Consider the following 12,718-nt stretch of genomic DNA (forward strand, 5'->3'; position numbering starts at 1 on the left):
TAAGATACGCATCTTAACAACAGACAATGATTCAACACTGAGTGTGGTATATTATTTCGATACTAACACGTTAAACATCCTTATGAAATCAACCAAATATTTTGCCGGTTTTGTGTGTTTTTTCCAGCACGCCGCTTTGACGTTTGATGCTATGACGAAATCGTTGGGATGTACATACAGTGAATTCTTGCATAATAACTCACAATTGCAGTCCTCATTGTTTAATACAGAAAACAAATCGAGTCTTTTTTGAATATCCCACAATGATACCAGTATGCCACTGGTAACGAGAGCATAGTCTCCTACAGAGAATGGTTTGCCCTCCCCTCTTACCCACTTATGTCAGTTCGTCAGTGCGTCAGCTGCACATAGTGGACTACTGCAATCAATTATAAAGTGCGACATATCATTTGTTGAAACCTGGTTCAGGGATAAATGTTAAAACGAAGAAAAGCGCATGTTTTTAAATTGTTAAGAAGGCAAAACGTGTGGTTTCAATGGAATATAGCGGGATCCTGCAATATCTTAAAATGTACAAAATAATTTTCATGAAACTTATATATATTGCATATATGGCAATACGGACAGTCTCTTTATCGCCAAAACCTTTACTCTCACGTCGGATAATTCACCTATAACTAGTGCTAGATTATTTTTCTTGCATACAATCATTTTTACAAATTATATTATAAATAAAACAAAATAAATTACTCTCTTTATAGCACTCTTTCTTACAGCAGCGTATTTTAAGTCACGTCCGTAAACGGAAATGACTTCATCGCGGTATAATGACTGACTGAAGGAAATAGGAGCAAACACCGAGGTATTTGATTTTCGTCGAATTTTAAGAAAACAGTATATAATCAATGCGCGGATCGTTAATTATCATTAAAAGCACGAGAGTCAAATGGCATGCGCGTTGCAAGATGGGTTTGCCGGTATGGATAAAATCACCGGAAACGCCAGTCCTTCGTGTAAAAAAGACGGATTTCCAGCACCCGTGAAATCACTAGAATGCTCAGTCCGGTGTACAAGAAATATCATTTTGGCGCATAAATAACTTTGACATTTATACCGGAGAGATGCCTCATTTATTCCACATTTTAAATGTTGCATATTTCCGTATTAAGATATGGACCAAAGGCTGCATCCGTGTTTTAATATCGATATTTGTTCATATTTAATACATATGCGGAAGAGTGTCTGTTTAAGAAGAATAATGAGGCGTGGCAAATCCCACGATAATTCAACAACAAAGCAAGGACTGGGGCGGCTTATAAAAAAATCAGATCTGTATCTGTTGTTAAATTTCAAATAATTTAGAGATGACAGGAAGGTGAAATTGTAGAAACAAAACTATAGAGCAATCTGCAAAATAATATTGGAGGGATTTCAACAGAGACTTTTGGCCCAAAGGGACATAATCCACCTTGAGGGCGAATTACCTGTAATCGCACCGGGTAATCAATCATTAGTGACTTTTATAAATTTGTCTTAATTCCTGGGCAGGCAACAGAAAGTGATTGAAATCCATTGCTTCGATTTTAGCATGGATCCAGTTATATGACGTCATATAACAATGTCATCAATACACATACAATAAAATCTGTAAAATGATCCTTTGGAAGCAAAGAATGCAACCAAGAATTACAGCAGACTCGGTTTGATTGAGTCTGTTCATGAGAGGTACTGAAATGTGCAACACTTCTCACGCCCCCCCCCCCCCCCACCCCCACTCCCCCTAGCACCGGCTTAAGTGGAATTCTATTACACATATGTTGAATGGGTTCAAGTAATGTGTATAGCACTATGACACAGAGTGACATGTTACAAACTTTGGTAATACTGTCTGTTTTAAAACTGTCACTTTTGTATTCGCAATGCTATGTAGCTTAAGTCTTAAATTCTTTTACGCAATCATTGTACATATAGGTGGACGAGGAATGATTTCAGAAACAATCTCAAGTTGTCAAAGCTAACATATGCCTCTTCGAGAGACAGAACGCGCGAATCTTGATCCCCATATCTTCATTTGCCCTGTTGAGCTGCAGTGCAGTTTATATTTTCTTCCACATGTATTATTCATACAGGCGCGGATATTGATTAAAATGACTGAAAAAAGACCAACAAGCGACACTGAAAGGTAGATGATCCGAAACTACTAACGGTGAACTACGTATTCAGCGTACATGCGATGTCGGCATTCTCCGGTATTCTCCGGCATTATCCGGTTTTTACATGCGGGTAATGGTGCAGAACGTCCGAAGAATGCCGAACAGCGTAACAAGAATGCCGCGTTAACACACGGAAAATGCCGAATGTACTAACGGGGCTACTGACATAATATAATTGACTGACGCCATTGGCACAACATGGATATGCAAGTGTATTGGCACAACATGGATATGCAAGTGTATAAAAATATCATCACCACAAATGTATTTACCTTGAACGCAACTTGTTACATTCCACCGACCATCTGTATTGCACATAGTAGTGTTGTAAAATCGGTTTCAAAACAAAATCGATAATCGAATCGAATCTGAACAGCTAATTCGATTCACAATCGATTATATAATCGAAAGTAAAAGCATTCAGACTTACCTATAATTATACTCTTATTATAGATTCCACTTAGGCAATACATTTCAGATAATTTCATAAAACAAAAATATACTATGCTTTTATCATTACTTGGGACTAGGGATGTTTATTAAAATTGAACTCGTAAATACTTTTCTTGATAAGTAAATTAAACCAATAACAAGTGTCAAGTGATCATGGTGAATACATTTAATGTATTTAGGGAATGCATTTTTACTTTTAACTATAAATTTCTATAAGTATAAAATTGATTAATTTAATCTCAATCTCGTTGGCTTGATAAGATAAATATAAAACAAGACAGTTCAAGACTATTTCAAAATAAGGTTGACAAATTGACAGACACAGAGAGGTACATCGGGATCATTGTTAAATAATTCACAAGTCCATACGAATTACGAAGAGTTCGAATAGTTTGGGTACGAAATCATACCTTTGTTCACATATGATTTTCGGCAGAGTTTGCAAATAACAGATTGCATGTTGAGGTTTTCTTTAATAGGTGGTCCTTGTTTTGTTTTTTCGAAGCCAAAATAAGCCCACACAGTCGACCGAACTTTTCATGGACACTTTTTTCTGCCATTTTACGTGTGAGAGTGACGTCCCTTGCGGTTTAATTAACGAAATGTATGAAAATTACGGATATATGGAATGAACGGAAAGGGATCAATTGCGCGAAAAGCGCTAGCGACATCGATTTCAGAACTCCAACATCGATAGTCGGCGACCTGCGGCTGCCGGCGACGATTATTCGATTTAACTCGATCATCGTTTCATCACTAGCACATAGCTCTTTGTTTTCCATTCTGTGTGATGTAACCGGTATTGCATTTGTATTGTATCCAACTACCTATCTTGTTTACATTACCCAATATCTTTCCGTTTTCCGGAACAGTTGCCTGCGAACAGTCTACAATACAGAAACGTATATTAACAAAATCACAAAAGTCACTGCAAATACTCCATTTCATTTAATTTCAGTAACATATGACAACGTGATGGCTTTGAAAACAATATAATTTTATAGTTCTTTTGTATTGATTTATTATCGTAGCTGGTGCCTACAACGCATTACATTTCTAAAATCAGGGTTACCAAACCACGTAACTCTTCTGTATAATACGCACGAGAAAAATAACTCGATTTAGGTAAATGTTTTGCTTATAAATGTCTTTTTAGCACTTAATTTTTCTAAGAAAAGAGCGTGAAAGGCAGGAAAACGAAAGTATTTTCCATGCATTCAATAGTTTCTTCGAACACTTCGCCGAAATCCAAGTGTGCACGTTACTTGCACATTTGGTCCATGAAAAAAAAGCATTTAGGCGCAGAGTTTGAGAAAGTTTTGACTGCCTGGCAGACTTTTGTTTCGTTATCCTGCCTTCGAGACATTTTATATCATCAAAATCAGTCAAAATAGGAAATTATAAGTAAAAATGTTACTTGAATCGAGCGATTTCTCAATTTTCATTGGCTGAAACCGTTCATCAGCTTTCAAAACATATTTCATGTTTAATGGTTAGTGGGTTTTCCTCATTAAACATTAATCTTTCTATCGCCTCGGTCAAAATTGCCCTCTTCCCTTTGATATCACATCATATCCAATGGCTCAAGAGTCAATAATTGTATAATAGTTTACAAAACAAGCGTTTATATTAACCCTCTAGAGCCCAATGTTGCACTGGTGCAACATAACCGTTTAGAAGCGTATCCACAGAACAGATATTGCCAATTTCATGTGTACACCCTCTTTTTAGTGGTGGCTGACCCTAACGAGTAACGGGATTTAGCCGCAGCTAATGGCTATGTTTTCATGAGTTGCGTCCCTTCGATGCAAATACGCCATTTGTCCAATGTAAAGTCGGACCGAAAAGGATATTACTTTCAACGCCTATATTTCAAAATAAATGGTAAGTAAATAGTTTTTTTGTGTTTAATCATTCAAGTAAAAATGGATATATCATTTTGCCTCATTGATGGCCTTGTATCTTGCATGTTTGTTATAGGAAAAAAAAACACAAATGGACTGTTGCACAAATGCAACGTTGGGCTTTTGTGGAAAATGACATTTCAGGCATGCATCATACCAGTGCAAACAATTTTACTTCAAATAAATAATTTATAGCTAAATGTCACTGAAACTTTCAATTCAGTTTTATATTTTAATTGCCTGGCTATTTTTTACGACTTAGTCAGCAAAAAACACTGAAAAATGCTTGTGACATGAGTAATTCTATGAGGAAAATCCTTCGGGTCTGGCCGATTTCTATAAATAAGCCTTTATATTAGACTTAAGATGCAATGAAAAATTAAAACGTAAAATGTCAAGACTGTCGAATGGAGAATGGTGCATGTAAAAGCTTATTTATAGAACTAGGTCTGGCAGGGATTTGGACCCTGATCTCCTGGGCGACGGCCGAACACTTAACTCGAGTGACGTTTACCTACTTACTTGGCAGCTTACTTAGTCTTTACTGATCTTTTTTGGAAATAGTTGACTTGTCATTTTAACTAAGCTATTTGTTTTGTCTAAGACTTAATAACTCTTTTTTATTTTCAGTCTGTGCGATGGAACTAATGGAAGAAACTGCTAGGCCTAAACATAGCAAAACTGTGCGTGACTTTTCGGAGTTCTTCAAAGTTATACACGCAGTTACACCTGTTACCGGTACCATGCTGATTGAAAAGTGTTACATGCAGTTAAACCAGTGATCTGTTACCGATACATGCTGATTGCAAAGTGTTACACGCAGTTACACCTGTAACCGATACATACTGATTGCCAAGTCTTACACCTGTAACCAATACATGCCAGTTGCAAAGTGTTACATTTACCGGTACCATGCTAATTGCAAAGTGTTACACGCAGTTACACCTGTTACTGGATACATGCCGATTGCTAGTGTTACACGCAGTTACACCTGTTACCGGATACATGCCAAAAGCAAAGTGTTACATCTGTAATCACTACATGCCGATTTTAAAGAGTTACACGCAGTTACACCTGTTACAAACAGCAAATGGAGGTGAGTGTCTGTTGATGTTTGCCATGATGGTATTGATCATTTGCCAGAGTTTGGAGAAAAGCGCAAACGATGCAGATTTTCAGGGTGTGTTGGGATTATGTATGTTAAGTGTCCCAAATGTGACGTAAATTTATGCTTTGTGCGTCAGAAAAACTGCTTCCGGGACTATCACACATAGACACATATGGACAAAAGGGACAGTGAATGATCAATTTACACTAAAAGAGAACTTACTGTAAAGTGTTACTGTTGTAGAATTTAAACTATCATGTACCAAAACTGTGTGCATGTACATGAAACAAAATACTGTCAATTCAGTTGAAAATATCAAGTTCTGAAATAAAATACGCGTAGATTTTGAAAAGGCATCATAAATATGTCAAAACTGACTGCCATTGTATTTTAATTGGAATTATATCTATTTATTATTTTATTGTTTATCATTAAATATGTTACACCTGTTAAAAGTATTTTAGCTATTTATTATTTTCTTTAAAACCAGTTTTATGAAAACGTTGCACTGATGCAACGATTCAGCAAAAGCCCAACGTTGCATCAGTGCAACAACAAAAAATTTTTTTATCTACAGCTGGAGAAATAAATTTCTTCCAGTATTGAGTATGTCTACCAAGTGTCTCCTCATAAACAAATTATCAGCATTTTCTTTGAATGTTAACAGGGGTTAGGCTCTAGAGGGTTAATGACATTGATGTGTGAAACATTTATAGATACGAAGGCATTTAAGTTTAATTAGTATTTGTTTGTTTGTTTGTTTTGGGTTTAACGGCGTTTTTCAACAGTATTTGAGCCATGTAACGGCGGACAGGTAACCTAACCAGTGTTCCTGGATTCTGTACCAGTACAAACCTATTCGCCGCAAGTAACTGCCAACTTACCCACATGAATCAGAGGTGGAGGACTAATGATTTCAGACATAATGTCGTTTATCAAATAGTCATGGAGAACATACGCCCAGCCCGAGGATCGAACTCACGACCCCGTGATCCGTAGACCGACGCTCTACCTACTGAGCCAAGCGGGCGGGTTAAGTCGGATTCAAAGGCATTAAAGAAGAACAATTAGAATTAGTGATGTTGCCAGATCTTTAGTTTCGTTTATATCTTAAACCGTGTCTTAAGTAAATACAATATGGCTTTTTTTCACGTATGTTACAGCCTTTCTCAGCGTGAAGTTATTTTATTCACATTGTCTTGTCTAATGTGTTGAAAATAGGATGATGTGCGAGGGACACCCTTAGACACGGACTTCAAAATTACAAAACAGTTTTACAAGTTACCTTTCAAACGACAGACTCTGCTTTTGGTGTCACAAACTTCACCATTTACACACTCGGAACATGGTTTCTGAAACAGAAAAAGTAGTAAATGTTTAAAATCTGTATAGTAATGAATGGCCAAGGCGTATAAAAACAATGGTAAAAATGGCGTTAAACTTTACAGAGCACGCCTTTTACGGTAAGGTGGTATGTTGGTTTTGATATTCTGAATAAATTATTTTTATTTACAGTTGAAACTTGATATTTCGAACTCCAAGGGACCAAGCGCTTTTCTTTCGAGATAACCAAAATTCAATGTACGAAGAAATTCGGCTTATAATGAAAGTTTGTGCCCGTGTTTTAGGAACGGGACTTGAAAATGTCTTTGGAATTTTGAGATAATCTAGTTCGAGATACCGAGTTCTAAATGGAAAGCGAAAATTTTATTGATATTAAGCAGGTGAGTAATTTAAAAAAAATGTGTCATATTTTGATAATTGTCATGGGCATACCTCCTTGACATCTATATCCTCTGCAAGTACGTGAACACAATTTCCGTTTTCTACTGTGCCATCGACTGCCGAGGAAAACAGCTCACAAGCGTCGGCACGTCTCCAAAAATTTAGCGACGCACAATGGGGTCTTAAACCACATTCTTCTACGCATTGAGCTATTGATAATCCGTATATGAAGGCGAACTGTTGATCCACGGCTTGACACTTTTGTTTTAAATCAATACTGTATTCAATTAAAACTCCATTTTTGTTTGTAAATACGAATGCTGTGACGGTTTGTAAAATCAAAGTAAACCTAATTTGAATTAAATACCTCATGATGGCTCGACAGTTAAACTTTTTTTAACACTGCCTGAAGAGTATTTTACAAGAGTTTTATTAACCTCGCCTGTTAACCATTAAAAGCAGGCAGAACGAAATCAAACATGCATATATATTGATTCATTAAAAAATGTATGGGTATTAGAAGATTGATATATACATGCATGAATCAACATCCGATGCGGTAATACATACTGATGATGTTATGACTTTTTGAAACGGCGTGTTGGTTGCTAAAATATAACATTTACAACACCAGATTACGAAAAAATGAAAATTAACTTTATGATCTGAAAAAATTAATGTATCATCACGCGCTCGAAATTTTACCGTTGAAGTAGGGTATCTTAAGACATTTGTTGAAATATGATATTGTTGTATCTTTTCTGAATTAGGCACTGAGTACATACGATTTTGCTTCTTAAGGTTAGCTTTATATGTAATTATACAGGAGCATTTTTTTAAAAACGATGCCTTTTGTTTCCATTGCGTGTATAAGAGGTTCTTCTGGGGATTACTTTTATTTACATTGTCCCGTTACTTTGGAACATGGTAAGGATGAGAGTGAGGTTTGGTGCGCACCATAAAGTGAAAAGCTCCCCAGAACTGACCGTTCCAAGGCGGTGCCCACTGTGTTCCTTTGTTTGTTTTGTCCTCGTGTTTGCTTTGTGCGCATGTGCGTGTGTGTTTGCGTGCGCGCGTGCATGTGTGTGTGTGTTGGTAGTGTGCACAATTGCGAGCTATGAGTTTTGTTTTGGGGAGGCTGTGTTTTTGGAACGTGGCATTCCCTGTTTGGTATTTATCCTTGCTTTCTTTAAAATGTGTTGTTTTTGTTTTCTTTTTAGAACATGGTAGGGGTAAGACTGAGGTTGGATAAGCATCATAAACCACTTTAAACTCCCCAGTGGGGATTTTTGTCAGTGGTTGTTCCAAGATGGTGTCCACTGTGTCCATCTGTTCAATTTTGGCCCAATATGTTTGACGTTTCTGTCTGTATGGGCGTGGGTTTGTGTGTGAATAGTGGTCGTATGCACGTCCGCGCTGTGAATTGCGTTTTTTGAAAGCTATACTTTTGAACATGGCTTTGTATCATTGAACAAGAAAATCTCTATCATTGAAGGTCCCAGCCCGCCCGCTTAGCTTAGCTTAGCCCAATAAGATGAGCACTGAACTACGGATCGCGGGATTAGGAGTTCGATCCCCGGGCGGGGCGGATGTTCTCCGTGACGATTTGATAAAACACATTGTGTCTGAAATCATTCGTACTACACCTTTGATTCATGTGAGAAAGTTGGCAATTACTTGCGGAGAACAGGTTTGTATTGATACAGAATCCAGGAACACTAGTTAGGTTAACTGCCCGCAGTTACATAACTGGAATACTGCTGGAAAACGGCGTTAAACCCAAAGCAAACAAATAAACACTGAAGGGTTCCATGTGCACCGTCATATAAACAAATATGCGGAAGTCTAAATTGTTTTTATTTTGTTTGTTTTGGGTTAAACGCCGTTTTTCAATAGTATTTCAGTCATGTAGCGTCGGGCAGGTAACCTAACCAGTGTTCCTGGATTTTGTACCGGTACAAACCTGTTCTCCGCAAGTAACTGCCAACTTCCCCACATGAATTATCAGAGGTGGAGGACTAATGATTTCAGACACAATGTCGTTTATCAAAAAGTCACGGAGAACATACGCCCGCCCGAGGATCGAACGCGCGACCCCGCAATCCGTAGACCGACGCTCTACCTACTGAGCTAAGCGGGCGGGTAAGTCTAAATTGTTTGTGTACTTGTGGTACTTGTAACGTGTTTACAAATATTGAGTTCTGCTCAGCTCAGGGCTAGAGAGCATGGACGGTTGAATGCATTTCAACTACCGTCCATGAACGTGCTCAATCAAACCGAACTTGCAACAATTTGATATTTGACGTGTTTAGTGAAGTTTGGAGTTTTCAATTTTCTGTTTTACCTGTTGGATATTCATTGTTGTTCTTTTTTGTTCATGGTTCATAATTATATGTTTGTTAATTCTGTGTTATTAATACTTCGTTTGTGTTGATGTGTGCATGTGCTTGATCGAATACGTGTAAACAGAATCATGTTTCCATGTTTGGAGTGCTGTATGGGTGGCTGCATTCATTGAATGATGCTTTTGTCCTTTTTTATCTAATGATGCAGTTTTAATTTTAACGAAATACTGAAATATAACTGATTACATATTTTAATAAACATAGGTCATATTTAAAACAACATTTATTCTTGTAGTTTCAATTATAAAATTCATAAGGAAAAAAGAAACAAGTTCTTTGTTAAAATATTTAGTATGTAAACGCTTTGATCTACGATGATCAACATAACATAATGTCAGTCAAAGGTCTTCTATTTTACGTTCATGAGAAAGTGGGATAGAAAGATTTAATTCGAGTAAGTGCTACGTTAAGGTAAGCTAAATAGGTTATTTATGATAACATTGGTACCTAATTAAAGGAATAAAAACAAGCATGAATATCAAACCTGAAATGCCACTTCAAACAACGCAGCCTCCAAAACCTACAATCGAGAGTAAGCGGATGTGTACTCTACTGACATAGACAAAGCAGAGACAAAGAAATGTAATGATATAAAGGAACTAAGTGGGGCACAGCATTGTAGAATTTATCTTCCTAAATTTTAATTCTTTTATCATAGTTACATTGTTGTAGAACATACATCTAAGATATTCAATGGCAAGTTTATTTAATTCATTGAATGTTCTGTTTTGCGGACGACACGGTTTTAGTTCTTTTCGTTATAAGCTGGGAATAATCCTACACGTTTAATTCAACCGCTCATTCGAATCCAATCCCGCGGGGGACATGCCACTGTATAATCATCATTGATTTTGTAATAAAAAATAATTAGTTATATATTTCCTTCGCTGCGTTTCAACAGCTGAAAATTAACCTAGTCCAGAAACGAGACCGTGTTTAGAAGAGTATTGCCCCTTGATTATAAAGCCAAATGGATAAAATTTGGTTGTTTCCCTTGATACCATCTTAACGCTGATATCGATTTTTGTTAATCTCTCTTATGGAATCTTGATAATCGTGGTGATTTTACACTGCTTTTGTTAATTAGGGGTACTGTTACAACCTGAAATAAAACGTTTTTACACAAGCGGAATTATACCTTGCCCGAGGCAATTTGCAATATACATTGCATTGTATTTTCTCCAAATTTGTGATTTTAAATGATAATCGAGTTTTTGTTTCAAACTTTAGTCGGGAAGCATGCTATTCTCACTACTCAGCCTAACTTTTAAATATGTATTTAACCTTTGGATTAAATCTTTTAAGGGCAAAAATAAATGTGAATCATAAATTGAATTGAAATATATTCCTGCTTTTTGCTTATACAAAACGCCAGGCTTCACGAGACACACAACAAAATTTAAAATTCCTTCCAGACTTTTAAGCATATAAACATCTTCCAAATAACTTACCCAGCATATGATTTCTGTCGGATATTTAAAAGAATGACATTGAAATAAATACAGCATAAAAAGGAATGACACATTTGTCAGATAACTTCATTGAATATTCAGGCATTCAGACACTTGTTATGTAACATAATGACAAAGCGAGATCATTATGACATAACATTATAAAGATTTTAATACAGAAATGTTCGCAGTAAAGTATGTACTAACACTGGACGTAAAACATTAGAGCCGTGCCATTGGAAAACCAACATAGTGGGTTTGCGACTAGCATGGATCCATACCAGCCTGCGCATCTGCGCAGTCTGGTCAAGATCCATGCTGTTCGCTAACGGTTTCTCTAATTGCAGTAGGCTTTAAAAGCGAACAGCATGGATCCTGACCAGACTGCGCGGATGCGCAGGCTGGTCTGGATCTATGCTGGTCGCAAAGCCACTATGTTGGGTTTCTCATGGCACGGCTCATTAACAATTATTGAAAAGCCCTCTAAGTCTCAAATGATAATACTCAAGGACGGTCTCTAATCTATCAGAATGTCCACACAAGAATTATTTTTATATTTTTAATAGCGTACAATGCATAATACAAATAATGCAAATTGTTAAAAAAAAATAAACAAAAAAAACAACAACAAGAGAGTCGTGATGACCCTGAATCGCTCACCTGAGTAATATTAGCCACATGTTTCAAATGACAAACTGATGCTGAAATATTAGAAAGTAGAACACATTCATGGTCACTGAAAGACAGTTTTAAGATTGGTGTGCAAAACTGTACATGTCATCCAAATTTCAAGGCTGTATCTTAAAAAAAAACAAGAAAGTAGGTCAAGGTCACAGTCAAGTGATCCCTAATCGCTGGGGTCATCAGGTAATTATAATTAAACAGTCTAGGAAATATGACCTGATAATTTTGAAGTATGTTTTGTTATGTAACTCATAATTTTAACAAGTGACCCCCGGAGCGGGGCCTCTTTTCACCCCAGGTGCATAATTTGAAAAAAACTTGTTAGAGATCCACCAGACAATGTTACACACCAAATATCAAATGCCTAGGCCTTGAACTTTCAGACAAGAAGAACTTTAATTTTTTTCCTATATGAGTCTATGTTAAACATGGTACGCACAAGGCAGGGCCTTTTTTCATCCTAGGGACATAATTTGAAGAATTTTGGTAGAGAAACACTAGGAAAGGCAACATACTTAGTATCAAAAGCATATGCCTTGCAGTTTCAGGCAAGAAGATTTTTAAAGTATTTTTTCCCTATATAAGTCTATGTAAAACATGATACCCCCGGGACAGGGCCTCTTTTTACCCCAGGGGCATAATTTGAACAATTTTGGTAGAGGACCACAAGGCAATGTTACATACAAAATATCAAAGGCCTAAGTCATGTGGTTTTAGACAAGAAGGTTTTTAAAATTTTTTACTATATGTCTATGTAAAACTTGTGGCCCCCGGGGCGGGGCTCTTTTCACCCCAGGGTTATAATTTAAACAGT

The 12,718-nt window shown here is 36.8% G+C and overlaps 1 protein-coding gene across 1 annotated transcript; it reads right to left on the reverse strand.

Moving 5' to 3' along the window:
• Positions 1-3,383: 3,383 nt before the first annotated feature.
• LOC123542842 (uncharacterized) lies at positions 3,384-8,332 on the reverse strand. Its single transcript, XM_053531207.1, has 3 exons — positions 7,416-8,332; positions 6,925-6,991; positions 3,384-3,514 (listed from the first exon to the last, which is right to left on the reverse strand). The coding sequence occupies exons 1-3, from the start codon at positions 7,734-7,736 to the stop codon at positions 3,384-3,386; spliced, it is 519 nt and encodes a 172-aa protein (XP_053387182.1). The 5' UTR covers positions 7,737-8,332.
• Positions 8,333-12,718: the final 4,386 nt, after the last annotated feature.

This window comes from Mercenaria mercenaria, chromosome 19 (genome assembly GCF_021730395.1).
Source record: "Mercenaria mercenaria strain notata chromosome 19, MADL_Memer_1, whole genome shotgun sequence".
Classification (NCBI taxonomy): domain Eukaryota; kingdom Metazoa; phylum Mollusca; class Bivalvia; order Venerida; family Veneridae; genus Mercenaria; species Mercenaria mercenaria.